Source organism: Notechis scutatus, chromosome 1, assembly GCF_049901735.1.
Source record: "Notechis scutatus isolate UNSWTSFEM ecotype Mainland chromosome 1, rNotScu1.2, whole genome shotgun sequence".
NCBI lineage: Eukaryota > Metazoa > Chordata > Lepidosauria > Squamata > Elapidae > Notechis > Notechis scutatus.
This window is the reverse complement of record NC_142009.1, coordinates 219267409-219283544: the sequence shown is the minus strand read 5'-3', so window position 1 is coordinate 219283544 and position 16136 is coordinate 219267409. Positions and strand designations below refer to the sequence as shown.

The following is a 16136-nucleotide window of genomic DNA, read 5'->3' as shown; positions in this document are numbered from 1 at the left end:
TCAAATTCAACCTCAACTTTGGTACAAGAAACCAAATGAAAGCATCCTTGACTACTTGCTATCAAATCTCTGTTTAAATATATCCAGTAAAGGAGAGCTTTCACAGTAATTACTTTCACTCCAAATGTCTTTACCATTTGCAATTTTTCCTGACAGTCAAGAAAATTTGCCTCCCTGTATTTAATGCCATTATTTTGTGTTCTACTCACTAGGATGATAGAATGTAGCCACTGTGTTTTCCTAAAAACATGACTTTCTTTTAAGAACCTGAAACATGTTCTTTAAATTCCTCACCCATTTTGACATTTTTAGGGCTAAACTTGCCTATTTTCTTTAGCCTCTTCTCCTTTCGAGGCTTTGTTTCTAGTCTTCCCATCATTTTTGTTTAATGTATTTTGCATTTGTTAAGTTTTAACAATATAAAGATTCCTCTTAAAGTATTAAACCATGGTGGTGCAGTAGCACTGTGGTTACAATGGAGTTTTGCAGGCTGTCTCTGCTCATTGCCAGGAGTTCAGTACTGACACTATTGCTAAGAGAGATAGTGGCCCAATGGTTAGAATGCAGTATTGCAGGCTAACTCTGCATTCTACTGCCAAGAGTTCGATTCTATCCAGGTCAGGGTTGATTCAGCCTTCCATCCTTCCGAGGTCGGTAAAATGAGTACCCAGATTGTTGGGGGGGATATGCTGACTCTATAAACCACTTAGAGAGGACTATAAAGCACTGATGCGGTATATAAGTCTAAGCACTATTGTTATTGCTGTTGTACCAGAAACATAACACAGTGGTATCAGCAGTACAGAATACAGTGAAATACTACATTTCCATGATTTGGAAACTGCTTTGACTAATAAAAACTTTTTTTTTTGGCCTTCTTGCTAGCATATAAGATTGGTGGTACATATTCCTGTTCTGATAATCTACCACTAAAAATGGCAAAAACAGTAATATGGTATAACAGTTGTTTTGCCTTTGTCCTTGCTGCTTTTATTGGGATTTTCTAGAATATTTTTGTAAATTAACATCAGATGTTTCTGTCCTGAACCTGTTTAGGAAGAAAAACAATGATGGTTTAAGAACCAAAATGAAAACCAACATAGTTTGATTTTAGTCTGTTAACAGTAGTTTCATGAAATGGATTAATAATGCAAGAAAAACCAGTACTGAAGTTTCTAATTCATAAAATCTATAATCTGTTCAACAATAGATTAGCAAAAGTGACATAGGCAAACAGCTATTTCTTTTTCTCAGGCATATAACAGTGATAATGGCAGGAGTGGGATTCAAATTTTTTAACAACCGGTTCTGTGGGCGTGGCTTAGTTGGTGGGCATGGCTTGGTGGTCATGTGACTGGGTGGACATGGCTTGGTGGTCATATTATTGGCTGGGCATGGCCAACTCAATATCACTCACATCGACTCATGCATCTCCTCGCCTGGCCTCTCATGACTTTGGGGATGCTGCAACAGTCGTAAGTTTGAAAAATGGTCATAAGTCACTTTTTTCAGTGTCACTGTAACTTTGAATGGTCACTCCACACAAGCAAAGTACCAGCAAAGGAGGGGAAAAAACCCTCCAGAGAAGTTCCTGAGACAGAAAGTCTAGTCCTGCCAAGAACGTAATAAGGGTTAACAGAGAGACAGTTTCTGTAAGCAACATCAAAAATTTTCGTTCCTGCCTTCCTTACAGGATTAGGCCAGTAATTTCTTCTAACCGGTTCTCCGAACTGCTTAGAATGTTAACAACCGGTTCTAGCGAATAGGTGCGAACTGGTAGAATCCCACCCCTGGATAATGGATTGTTTTTTGTTCCATGGATTATATATGATTAATTATTGGGGAACCAAGGGCTTCTTTTGTTCTTACTGTCATATATAAATAAAAAATCTATTTGAATTGATTTGTATTAATATATATTAATTTGTTGGTACAGTGGTAATTTCAAAATAAGAATTAGAAGTAAGAAAACTGAGATCAAGGAAGAGAGCAGACTTGTAAGAAGGCATACAGTATTTATCTTATTTATGTATTTTTTTCCTTCACATATAATATGTGATGGACATTCACTGAGAATAGAAAAAGCTGTTGAAAACATGAATGAGCAGGAGGTACAGATGGCTGAAGATGTCCCTGCTGAGGATGACCTTGAAGATCAGCTTCCCAAGCAACTTGGGAGGTGTGGAGCTTATCTATGCTGCTCATGCATTTTAATCCTTTCTGAAACACACAAGTAGGATTTCTATCCTTTTTCTTGCCTGTCCAAACTAGTTATCTCTTCTCTTTTTCACATTTCCATTCAGTTTCATTTGGCCTTTCTTATATTTTAACATAATCTTCTCTTAATCTATTTCAACAAAGTTCCTTTTTCTTGCTTTTGATGAAAGGAAGGTGTATGTATCTAACACTGCTTTACTTGTATGCAAGAGGATGATTGATATATGGTGGGGACATTTTTATAAGTAGAATACTTATTTTATCAAAAACAAAATAATATGATATCTTATTTTCCAAGAGAATCAATTTGGTCTAGTGGTTGAGGAACCAAGCTAGAAAGCAGGAGTCTTCTGTTCTCTCAGGAAAGCATGAAAGCCGGTTGGGTGACTTTGAGAATTCACTGTCTCTCAGCCCACAACATCAAGCTCAAGTGGTAAGCCAGTTGGTCAATTCCAATTGCAACCAATGAATCGGTATTAGGTTGATCTGGAAAAATAAAGTGGACCCTGCAGTTGGCAGAATATGTGCTAGGACCAAAAAAAATTAACTACCTATATTTTTTTTTACTCTTGGCTCTATTTTTTTTGGTGGGGGGGAGAGAATATGATTTCTGGACACACACACACACAAACACCCCCCCATACCTATGATTTTATGCACATTCATATATAATTGTGCTACATGCATATATTTAATGGGCGAAGGGGAAATCACCAAAAGAGCTTTTCGTTAGAGTTGCATCTTTAAATTGACAAGGTATAGAAAAGCTGGATCTCTCTCTCTCTCTCCCCCTCCCTCTCTCCCTCAGGGTGATGTTTCATAATTCGTTTTTCTGATTTCTCATTAGTGAATGTTGATTACCTTTTTCAGTGGAATCTTTGCAGATTGCAAATTTGCAAATTCTTATTGATCTTGTTTAAAATACTGACCATGATCTAATTCTAGGTTTTTTTTAAAAAAAGATATCTCTTGGGCTATTAGTAGTCAATATGTCTTCTTCCTTGTTTTCTGTCTTTTCCCTCTTTTACTTACTTGGTTATATTATGCTGGGTTTTTTTCTTTTTTTGATAATATGCACAGAAGGAATATTATACCTGTGTTCTGAGAACTTGCACATATACACTGACACATGGCTCATCTTCTTAGAAGCACGCAAAGAGAAGGTGTGGCTTTTGAGACTCTGAGAAGTATTTATGGAATATACAGTATGAAGATGTGAGTTGTCTGTGGCATTTGTTGGATTAAAACAACAAGGGCCTTCCTGTTTGGGTGGAAGTGATGCTAATATTACCTAGGTCCTTCTGTTCCTCCCATTCCTGTCTACGAGTTTTGCATTTTTGTGGGTTGAAATTGGCAGGGTGTGTGAATTCATATGGAGAACTGTCCTTGCAACCTAAAGTGATTTCCCCATGATCTTTTTTATAACCTTTGCAGCACATCAGTCATATAGCCATTTTCTCCAAAAGTTGACAGAATTCTCCTGCTATATTTGAAAATGGAACGTTGCTGAATTACATGTCTCAATATTCCTCCCAAATAAAATGAAGTTAAAATAAAAATATACATAATAATACATTTTTTATTTTAATATTTTTGTACAATTAAAAATTAAAATAGGTATATCTTTGTTTCCCCAAAAAGCAGATTATAACACAACGTAATATTTACTCACAATCATATGTTCTTCAGTGGTAAACTAATGAACTTGAATTTACTATAAAATAAAATATTACAACAAGATTCAACATTAACATAGTGCAAAACTGTTGGTTTTTTAAAATCAAAATCTGACATTCTAATTTTGTTAGTATTATTTTCCAATATATTCCCAGTGTGTTTTGCAATTAAATTTAAATGTTATAAATAAGCCAGTTATAACAAGCAGGAATGTTTACCTATTTCTCTCATTTGTTAATTACTTGGTCTTTGCTGCTGATCATAAGCAGGTTCTACGACTGAAGTTCATAAAGGGAAATATATTTTCTCCCCAAGTCATGTAGAAATATTGCGCAGAACTAAAAATCTGGGAATAGAAAACTGTGTGTACTTGTACTTTCATGTGAAAAGCTTTATCATTTAGTGCAGTGTTCTTAAACGGGGTAATTACTCCCGGTAGGGGTAATTTGGGCATATCTGGGAGTAATGGAGCACTTTGTAATAGCTTGTTTGTGAGTCGATGATCCAGTTTGGAATTGCTGTTCCTGAGATGCTTTATAAAACAAGAGTCTGCTTTTTTGTAATAACATCATTTGAGACTGAGAAATGGGATAATTGGATCAAAAAAGTTCAAGAGCCACTGAGTTGGTGGATATTTAATTTTAATATGCACAGAAAGGAAATTATGCATAAATTGGCCAGCAGGTCAAAGTGTGAAAGATGTAATGAAATAAGGTACAAGTACAGAGTCTAAAAGGAACAAAGGAAATAAAGGTGTGGTTAAACAGCATACCTGTCAGATATAAGAGGAAGAGACTAGTTTATATTCTCATGGGCAGGGCAGACTGTTGAAAATGTTCTACAAGTTCTAAGTCTACAATGAAATTTAGTAGAAGTGGAGGTCATTTAACTCTGAAATGGACATTGACATATAATCATTTTGACATGTGCAATTATATTCAATTGTACTTTACAAGAGAAGCAATTTTTAAAACATTTGACGTTTAGTTCAACCAGTATTAACTTCTTATTAAATGTTTAACAATTGTTTCAATAGACCAGGAAAATATGAAGAATCAATGAAAAATGCAATAAAAAATCCTCTTGTCACTTGTCTTTTTTTAAAGGATGCCCTTTGTATCTTTGCCCCCTTTAGTTTTTTAATACATAAATGAAAATATATACAAAAGAATTTTTCTTGATTTTTTGTGGAAATTCCATTGCAAAAAATTTACAAGCAAAAGAGTTGAAAGAATGTGTATTCTGTGTGGGTATATGTTTGGTTTGCTAAATGTTTGAAAATATCTCTTCCTGAATTTCTATATTATTTGGGGCTAGTCCAAATTATTACTGGCAGAATGTTAAGTTTTGGTTGAAACTTTAGTTTTATCTGTAAACTATTTTTGTTATTTTTCTTTCTTTCTACAGAAACATGATCAGGGACAAGTTCTGTTGGATGTAGTTTTCAAACATCTTGATCTGACTGAGAGAGACTATTTTGGTTTACAAGTGGCTGATGATTCTACTGATAACCCTGTAAGCTATACTATATCTTCCCCTTTTCTCTTCTCTTGGCATTTGAGATTTTGTTTTATTGATCATAACACTGTGTGTGTATGTAGTGTGTGTGTGTGTGTGTGTGTGTGCACACATATAGTTTCTGTAGAAAAATTATTATGAGCAATTTATTGGTCATGTTTCACTTCTTTTCCTCCTTAAAATAAAATAAATTTGGACATTTGTTTTCTGGTATAATATAAATATCTTCAGTTTATTCTCTCTGTAAATTCCTGAGTTCTTTGGCCCAATTAAATGGTAACAGGTGCCACTGAGAGGCAAATGAAAATAAAGACAATTCTTATCTTGTCTAGTTCTTGGCGTAGGCTACACAGTTATCAGAAATATTTCAGATCTTAAGACAGATGTGAATTGATATTAGAAAGAAATCTCAATTAGCTCTATCAAAGAATGCCTAGTGTTTTCTGCTACTGTTTATTCTAGGGACTTTAGAAAAATATTGGAGGCTGGTTACTAATTATCAAAATTTGTAGGATCCAAACATTGATCTTTCAACAGTTCTTTTAGAGACAATGGATCACATATCTCTTGATATTTTTTTCACATGTTTAATCTATCTAACCAGTTTGTCTCTGACATTTGGTAACACTCCAGGATAGAGCAAGGTAGAACAATAGATATTTCAATGACTGAGAAAAAACAAAGTTGAATATACAGGTGAAACTCAAAAAATTAGAATATCGTGCAAAAGTTCATTTATTTCAATAATGCAGCTTAAAAGGTGAAACTAATATATGAGATAGACTCATTACATGCAAAGCAAGATAGTTCAAGCCGTGATTTGACATAATTGTGATGATTATGGCTTACAGCTCATGAAAACCCCAAATCCACAATCTCAGAAAATTAGAATATTACATGCAATCAATAAAACAAGGATTGTACATAGAACAATATCGGACCTCTGAAAAGTATAAGCATGCATATGTACTCAGTACTTGGTTTGGGCCCCTTTTGCAGCAATTACTGCCTCAAATGCAGCGTGGCATGGAAGCTACCAGCCTGTGGCACTGCTGAGGTATTATGGAAGACCAGGATGCTTCAATAGTGGCCTTCAGCTCTTCTGCATTGTTCGGTCTCATGTCTCTCATCTTTCTCTTGGCAATGCCCCATAGATTCTCTAGGGGGTTCAGGTCAGGCGAGTTTGCTGGCCAATCAAGCACAGTAATCCCACGGTTATTGAACCAGGTTTTGGTGCTTTTGGCAGTGTGGGCAGGTGCCAAGTCCTGCTGGAAAATGAAGTCAGCATCGCCATAAAGCTCATCTGCGGAAGGAAGCATGAAGTGCTCCTGGTAGACGGCTGTGTTGACCCTGGACTTAGTGAAGCACAGTGGACCAACACCAGCAGATGACATGGCTCCCCAAATCAACACAGACTGTGGAAACTTCACACTGGACTTCAAGCATCTTGCAGTGTGTGCCTCTCCATTCTTCCTCCAGACTCTGGGTCCTTGGTTTCCAAATGAGATGCAAAAGTTGCTCTCATCAGAAAAGAGGACTTTGGACCACTGAGCAAGAGGCCAGTTCTGTTTTTCTTTAGACCAGGTAAGACGCTTCTGACATTGTTTGTTGTTCAGGAGCGACGTGACAAGAGGAATACGACATTTGAAGCCCATGTCCAGGATCCATCTGTGTGTGGTGGCCTTGATGCACTGACTCCAGCCTCAGTCCATTCCTTGTGAAAGTCCCCAACACTTTTGAATGGTCTTTTCCTGACAATTCTCCCCAGGCTGCGGTCATCCTTGCTGCTTGTGCACCTTTTTCTTCCACACTTTTCCCTTCCACATAACTTTCTATTAATGTGCTTTGATACAGCACTTTGGGAACATCCAACTTCTTTTGCAATTACTTTTTGAGGCTTTCCCTCCTTATGGAGGGTGTCAATGATGGTTTTCTGCACAACTGTCAGGTCAGCAGTCTTTCCCATGATTGTGATTCCTACTGAACCAGACTGAGAGACCATTTAAAGGCTCAGGAACCCTTTGCAGGTGTTATGGCTTAATTAGCTGATTAGAGTGGGGTACTTTGAGCCTAGAATATTGAACCTTTTCACAATATTCCAATTTTCTGAGATTGTGGATTTGGGGTTTTCATGAGCTGTAAGCCATAATCATCACAATTATGCCTAATCATGGCTTGAACTAACTTGTTTTGCATGTAATGAGTCTATCTCATATATTAGTTTCACCTTTTAAGTTGCATTACTGAAATAAATGAACTTTTGCACGATATTCTAATTTTTCCAGAGTTTCACCTGTACAATTCAATATACAAAGGTTGTATATTCTAATTTGAGAGTTTAACACAGATTACATAAATTCTTCCTTTTACTTTTATTTTTGCTCCTGAGGTCTGTGTAATATATTTATTAAACATAAAATCCCTTTGTGTGTACATATGGCAGACTGCAACAGGAAAACAACGTGCAATCTTTAGTTCATTCAGACTTTTTTCTGCACTAAAATCATGTATCATTGCTTTTAATTTCATCCAAGAACAGAATAAGAAATAAGGCAATGAACAGATATCTATTAATAATGGTCTAATCAGAACCTATAAGTAAATCCATAAACAAATTCACAATAATAGACTAATATCCTGCTATTAAAAGTAGATGAATATTTGAGATAATAGAAATTAGTCCAAAATGCAAATAACCATGAAGAGTTTTCTAAATCATGATAAAATCATACACAAAGTCCTCACATAAACAGAAAGAATGTAATCAGAAAAAGCAAAAAATGAAGAGATTCAAGGTAATTATTTTTATAATCTTAAATATTTTCACAAATTACCATTTGTATCTTATATTGTACCAGATATCCCCAAACTTTCTCAAACCTTAATGTCTCACCATTTTTTTTCATTGCACCCATAGCACTTCTCAAACTATATGTCCTAGTGTCCTGAGAACAGTCCTGAGAACACCATCATTTATTCTGAAATCAGAACTATAGTTTGCTGTTAATTACTGTAGATCATCAGGAATATTTATTCTTTTTGAGTTTATTAAAATAAATATATCATTAATTAACTTGGTTGGCTAGTTTTGTAGCCTAAGATAATTCTTACAGATGGTTCATACATTGCTGTTATATGGAGATCATTATGGGCACTTCCAGAGGCATGCTCATACTCCAGCTTTTTATAATAATGAAAACACTTAGATAAGAATATTGTAAATATTTTAATCTCTTGCAAAGTAGTTAATGATCTTATGAGAGAAATCACATTAATAACATGAATAACATGGCAAATTCATTAGATGGGATATGTAAGAAAAGTATCAAGGTTAATTATAACATGTTACTCTCAAAGTGGGCCCTTCCTTTCCCTTTTCACACATATATAATTAAATTTTGCTCTTGTCTCTGTCTTGACAGTTTTCTTACTTGATTTAATTTATTGTTAGGAAGGAAACAGAGTAATTTGTAACAAAAAAAATCCCATCCCCCAAAGGTATGTGCATAACAACAGCACCAAAATCTAACAGAGTTTATTAAATAATGTGACTAGACTTAGGAAAATATATTCAATTTAGCTGATCATCTATTATAACTGAATGGAATTTTATACATGCCTGTTGTATGTAAAATGAGAGTTTATGAGTGCACAAAAGTATAAAGACAGATGATGTCTGTTTCCTCCAAAGTTTGCTAAACTGAAATTCATTAAATCAAGGATTTGCTGTATTACCAAACAGCTTTAACAAAGTTAATTAACCAGCTTGATTTTAAAATAAAAAGTTCTCCACTAATTATTCTTGGTATTCTTAATATTCATCTTATATATTGATATACACTGCTGTATTTTCATCACAATTTATTTTAATCTAAATAACTTTCCTCCTGTTACTTTCTCCATCATGTTTGCTCATTTTTGTTAATGTAATATTTGTAATTTTTCAAATTCTTCCAAAAATCATATGGTAAAGTAGTACATTTGTGTGTGTGTGTGTGTTAGTTATACCATAAAGTTTCTTGGCAAAGGATGGCAGTTTTGTTTGTTGATTTTTATAAAAATCAAATCATAGTGATTGTACATTCCATGAATGTCTAATCCATCTTTGATGATTGAGTCTGCAGTGAATGAGTTCTAGAAATCATTTGACTAGAAAAGCATTCACAAAATATTGCATACATAAATTAGTAACACACCCACTGGCTCATAGTACTGAGAAGCAAAATTAGACAAGCGTAATTTCCTAAAGAAAATAGAACTATTTTAAACAGGATGCATGTGGCCTTTTGTTCTTTCTAATCACCAGGGTGCACATCTAAATTCAATTTGTCTCAAATTGGTTTCTTGTCAAATTGGGGGGTGGAGAGGAAAGCCAACATGACGTGTTCATTACAGGTGTTTCCAGATGAATGTAATAAATAAAAAAATTAAAATATATTTCACTAATCCGGAAATTAAAACTAATAAGGAAGATAATTTCCTTTGGGGTTAAATGGGATTCTTTATTAAAAATGATATACTTAAAGAGAAACTGAAATAATCTTGTTCTCTGGATTTTTCCATGTCCCCTTGACATTGATTTCAACTGTTGTTTTATAGACTAATTTTGGGTGTAAAATGTTCTGATGATAGATTAGGGGACATTTAAATTTTTGGCATACCATCCCCCAAAGGATAGTAAGCTTTAAACAAGGTATGTTTATCCTGCATTGTTAGCCACACTGACTACATATAATATAATCTGTGAGTCCTGGTTCAGGGTTTCCAGAACAGGTCCCAGAGTTTACCTGCAGCTGGCTGTCCAGGATGAATATGCCATGCATTTTATGAACTCTGTGCTCATTTCAGTATCACTGCAAACAAAAACTGTGTCTTTAATATTTCCTTGTTTTGAAATGTGGCAAAAATGTATCTTGTTTTGGAAAAAATATAATAAGCCAAATCTTTTTTTCTCACTCAGAGGTGGCTGGATCCAAACAAGCCAATTAGGAAACAGTTGAAAAGTGAGCAAAATATTTTATCTACTTTGAATAAAAATCATCAGTAAATTTAGATAAAACCCCAAGTAAGCTAAAACATCAAGTTCTAATCAGATGTTTTGGTTCATTTTAGGAGGATCACCCCACAATTTGAACTTCAGAGTCAAATTTTTTGTAAGCGATCCTAGTAAGCTTCAAGAAGAATATACAAGGTATCTGTCTTTTTTATTTTAAATCAGTTACCTCTTTGTTTTATTATGTAAAACATAATGCTGTTGGTGTTAACTTTACATATATTTGATTTTATAGAAGGCATTATGTAAGATAGTGGAGCTTCAGCTTCAGAGTGTCCTAGAAGAATCCAGTTTTCTGGATCTTTTGCAGTCATTCTTGAGTGGTCAGTTCTATTTTTCCCTCCCCCTTTGCATCCATAGTTGTTCCAATTTGGTTCAATGTGAAATCCATAATTCTTTTCCCCCATGCTTTTTAGTACCTACATGAAACCCTTGGGTAGGTTGTGTGTCAGTTCAGAGGGACTTATTATTGGTGTAATGATGAAAATGAATAGTATGTATTCATCTCAAGTTAAACCTGGGTTCTATCAAAGTTCTGACTCGGCATCTAGAAACTGTCAGTCCTGTTTGTCAGATCTGGCTTGATTTCATTTCCACTATTTACTTTAGATAGGGTTCCACTGGCCCTAAAGAAACTGGTCTGTGATTTGAGGTTTCTTTGAATTCAGGTTTCTGCTGGAACAGAAGGTTGAACTATGGACACAAGGGCCTTTCCAAGGTTTCACTGATTGGCCCAGTTGCAGGTCTTTGAGACAAGGAGGCATTTTCAATAGTCAGCCAAGCATTCTTCACTCTTAGTTGGACTAAAGCAATGCATTCCATGTGGGCCCTGCCTTACATTATTGCTCAGAAATATAACCACCTGTCTGCTGAGTAGAAATAGGACATTTATCAATGTGCCACTGAGGCTACAGCTGCTGCATTAGAACAAGTGCTAGCTTTTACCTTTAAATTCTACATGACTTGATTCCTGAGTATTTACAGGTCCTTCTTTCTTGGCAAAAATCAGGCTGCCCCATTTGTGCTGAGTGGGGAGTATATTGAAGTATACTGTGCTATGTTTTCCCACTGATATAAAGAGAGGACTGTGGGAGTCCAATGAGATGCTGAATCTTCTTGAGTACTAGAAGGTAGAAAAGTACATAATTCTTTGTGTAAATATATAAGTATATAGTAAATATCCTGAACAGCTTATTCATAAACATTTATTCAAAATATTCATACACATATATTCAAATTATATGAAGTTTTCAATGTATTGATGTAAACAAGATGGACAGATTCATGCTTTTTAAATTCATACACATTTGGTAACTTTAAAAAAATCAGTTGTATGTTTAATGTGGATAAATATCTATAAGAACATTTTTTAAAGAAAAGTTTTTGAAAGCATTTATTGCTGCAATTTGTTTTTGCAAGGTATCTTTAATCCTAGTTGAGTTCCAGCACAGAAATTGTTTACAATGTATATTGTAAGGAAAAAATCAGACAACTGAATTTAATTTCATTGAGGATTTGCATAACTGCAGCACTGCATTTATTTAATCTGCTTTTATTGTCCCTTAATACCTGAAAGCCTTCCAGGGTACCACCATTTTTCTGACAAACACATAGTATAAAATAACAAATGCGTATAGAAGTTATACTGTTTCAAATGTAATGTCCCTTTAATAGTAATTTTATGAAGGATTATAAATGTAACAGTAAATAATACAAACTCAGTAAATAAAACAAAAGAAAACTGGAAAGTGCAGGAAAGAAGAAAAAAAATAGGGGAAAATAGAAATTGAAAAGAAAGAATATAATAAAGAAAGGAAATACATAAAGATGTGACTTCACACCTTCATTACAAGTATGAAGAATTTTAGTAACATCACTTTCTCTTAAATAGAGCAAATGATCTCTTTTTCCCATATCCCATCTCTTGTCTGTAAACAAATACATAAAGCTCATATTTCAGTTCTGATATCAGCAAAAGTCCACTAAGACCTACCAGAGATAACATGCAGTATCTACCTTAACCTTGATAAAATAAGTCAAGTTGATATTCCTTCCTTTTACATCTAAAAATCTTGATATTCGGTTCCTTTAAATAAGGCACCTAGAACCTGATTTTGTCTTTCAATTTTTCTTTGTCTTTCTCACAAAATTCTTCAAAACTTTAAGGAGCTTTTTTTGGTAAATCCATCATAAGAAAATCATCCAGGTCAAGACATCATCCGGTTTCTTTTGAATGACCAATGTAACATCTTTTATCATGTCATTCTTAACTCAATCTTGTCAGGTAGAACTTGTTCCTCATCCATAATATATTTTAAACACAGTCTGTCTTTAGAGGCAGACACTATTAAAATTAACTTCTGGATCCATTACTGAAAAATATACTTCAATATGTCCAGTGTTAATTTTGTTACTCATTCTGTGATTTTAAATTGAATATGAGTGTACATTTCCTTTAATTGAAATCTTAAGTTCCCTGTAGTCTCTCTACTGTCCAATTTTTAAAGTCTTTATCTTACTATGTTTTAAAAAAAAATCAGTGGAAAAAATTAATTGTATTTAATTTCAAAGACTTATCTCAATTATCGGGAGTCTTAATCCATTCATAACTTTCTAATATCAATGAAGGAGAATATTTGTGGCTCAGGATTGAAATAATGTGAGATTATTACTAGGCAAAATAAGGGTATTTCATAAAATGCAGTTGCCAAAGTCAAATGATACTTTAATTTTGTTAAATAAAAAAATAATAGTAAGTTTGTCAACCTGTTGTTCTTGTTTACTTTTTCTTTAAGGTACCAGTATTTTTTGCAAATTAAACAAGATATTCTTACTGGAAGGTAAGATTTGTTTGTTTTACAAACTTGAGTGTCTTGTGATTCAGGGCAGGGATGGGCAGCATTCATTAAACAGCATGACATAATACTATAATCAAGTGATTGCATGCATTATGTGAAAAATTTAAAATGTGTGCTAGAATATTGTAAGTGTATATGTACTGATGGGACATCACATTTTATAATGAATTCAGAATTATACTAAATATTGTTTAAATGCTAAAATTTTCTTACCTGTCTGTTAATATTCTTGCACTTCCAATTCTCAAGAGGATGTAGAATTTCTATTCCTTCCAGGTAGACAGTATGTTCTATTAAAACAGATAGTGACCATGTTTGTTTTGAATGACATGTTAGCATTCTGAGAAACTGCTCATTTATATTTGCCTCTCCCTGAGTTGCCAACTACAAAAGACAAACTCTGATTTCATATGTTAATAGACTTGGAGATCTTGCCAGTCTTTATCAGGCTAGGATATAAAAACCATGGTTCTTAATTTATAAATCCTAGCTTTTCTGGGTGTCAGGCTATTGATATTAATAAGCAAATTTCCTTTGTTTATGGTTGTAATAAGAGAAACACAGAATCAATGAAAGGCTGCATCAGTATTCAGCTTAAACACAGCAAACCAGTATTATTTAGAATCCTGCCTTAGCATTTTGATATGTCTATACTGATAGTCCTCCATTAATGACTACCCTGTTTAGTGCCCATTTAAAGTTACAACAGCACTGAAAAAGTAACTTTATGGCTGGTCCTTGAACTTATGTCACATTGCAGTGTCCCCACATGATTACCATTCGGGCACTTTGCAATCAGTGCATCAACGTAGCCTGATTTACAACCATCACAGTTTACCACAGTTACATAATTGCCATTTGTGAGCTTCACCACAAGCAAAGTCAACGGAGAAACCAGCAGTAAAATCCATGATGACTTGCTTAATGACCACAGGTGATTCACTTAACAACCACACTGGAACTGATTTTGTAAATTCTATGTGGTCATGTGATATTTCATTGAGTGCTTGCACGGCTTAACAATAGGGCTGCCAGTCCCAATTGTGGTTATTAAGTGAGGAGTACCTGCACATACCAGTTTATTCATATCCAAAATAGTTAAATGTATACTTTTAATCATTTAAATATCAATTGATAGGCATATTTTTATTTTTTAAAATAGGAAAGTATATCATGATTCAGTTCATGTACAAAGTTTTTGTAAGGAAATATATCCACACAGTTCAGCAGGTTCACCTAATTTAAATAAATTGATAAAATAGTTTGGATTTAAATATTGTAGTTCATGGTTGAGATTTTTAGGTTTTATTTTTTACTTTTTACAGATTGCCCTGTCCTTATAATACTGCTGTACTCTTGGCTTCCTATGCTGTTCAGTGTAAGTACATATGTAAGTGTTTAAAATTGAGAACATACTGGTCTTCTCTGACATTTCTATGTTACACTGTGCCCCTTTCCTACAAATTCATGATACTTACAGATCTATGTAATAGAAAAATGATAACTCTTCTCCAATATTGCTCCCTAGCAGGTAACATTTTAGACATGCTGCCTGTACTCAAAGTGCTAATCAGTACCAGACTAGTAAGCATACTAGTACAACCCTTCATTTGTCCATTTGGCTTTTGAAACTAGCTAAATGGGGGGGCCATCACTATATTTTAATAGTAGCAGGTTCTATAGTTTAAATATGCTTTAAGATTTTTTTAAATGTTATATTTAGGTTCCCTAATTATGCTAGTTTTCAACGTTTATCTAACACAGATTTTATATTAAAAATATATATTTCATTTTATTAAGTGTATTTCTTGAAATGGCTTGTATTGCAATCTTACAATTTTTAAAAAAATCTCTGTTTGATTTATTCCCCAAAAGGTAAGAATATGGTTGCTGTCATAATATTATTAGTAACATTGTGCCTTGAATGTATTCTGGTTGATTTCTTGGTGATCCATTTGTTCATTTTCTTGACTATCCGCAATATTCTCAAGAGTCTTTTTCAATATCATAGTTCAAAAGCATTAGTCCTTTTCTGCTTTTCTGCTTCTTCAAAGTAAAATTTTCAATTACATAGACTGCCACAGAGAAAATTACAGTTTGCATTAATTTATATTTACATTTAATCTTAGTCCTTTCTTTTTTAGCATGACAGGTTATTTATGTTTCCTCCAGGAGGTGGTCTGGAATTCTCAATTTTCTAATTTTTTTCTACAGCATGACATGACGAATACAACTAAAGGACTTTTTAAAAATCAATTAAGTGCACACGGATTTATTTTGGTATTCTTTGGCTTTCTCAAATGTCCTGCGTGCATCAAAAATAATTTCTCATGTTCCTTAGCCTTTTCTAAATCCAGCTTGAACATCTGGCCTATTCCTTTTCCTGGAATATACCAGGACTCTAATCTGCATTGGATGATCCTAAGCATTATTTTGTTAGCATGTGAAACTAAGGATAGTATACTGTGGTTTGCAGGCTCTGCTAAATCCTTTTCTTTGCTATTGGTATATAGATTGATATCTTCCAGTTTGTTAGATACTGGGTTTTTCCAGATTTGCGATCACAGGTTAGAACCATTATTTAGTTTTCTTCTGTTGTTTCATGTATTTTTGTAGATATTCTATCAATGTAACCTTCTGACTGGTTCTGGCTAGAGTGCTGATCTAACTTCATCTTCTAGTACTAGATGTTCTTGTAAGTAGGAGTATTTTCTATGGCATCTGCGATGTTGAAATTTCTATTGTGCATAGTTGCAGTGTATTCTTTCCATCTTTTTTGATCTTCTTTGGAACAATTACTATCTGTTCCTCTG

At 34.1% G+C, this 16136-nt stretch overlaps 1 protein-coding gene across 6 annotated transcripts in view; it reads left to right on the top strand.

Moving 5' to 3' along the window:
• The window catches only part of PTPN4 (protein tyrosine phosphatase non-receptor type 4), a 105269-nt gene that overhangs the window by 43447 nt on the left and 45686 nt on the right, over positions 1-16136 (top strand). For 3 of the 6 annotated variants that reach the window (XM_026665478.2, XM_087950290.1, XM_087950289.1), the window contains exons 3-7: positions 5302-5409; positions 10373-10415; positions 10525-10603; positions 13261-13305; positions 14649-14701. In XM_026665478.2, the coding sequence (XP_026521263.1) occupies positions 5302-5409; positions 10373-10415; positions 10525-10603; positions 13261-13305; positions 14649-14701 (328 nt within the window). Of the gene's footprint in view, positions 1-5301; positions 5410-10372; positions 10416-10524; positions 10604-13260; positions 13306-14648; positions 14714-16136 lie in introns of all 6 variants that reach the window. The other 3 variants (XM_026665480.2, XM_026665479.2, XM_026665477.2) reach the window with 1 other exon arrangement.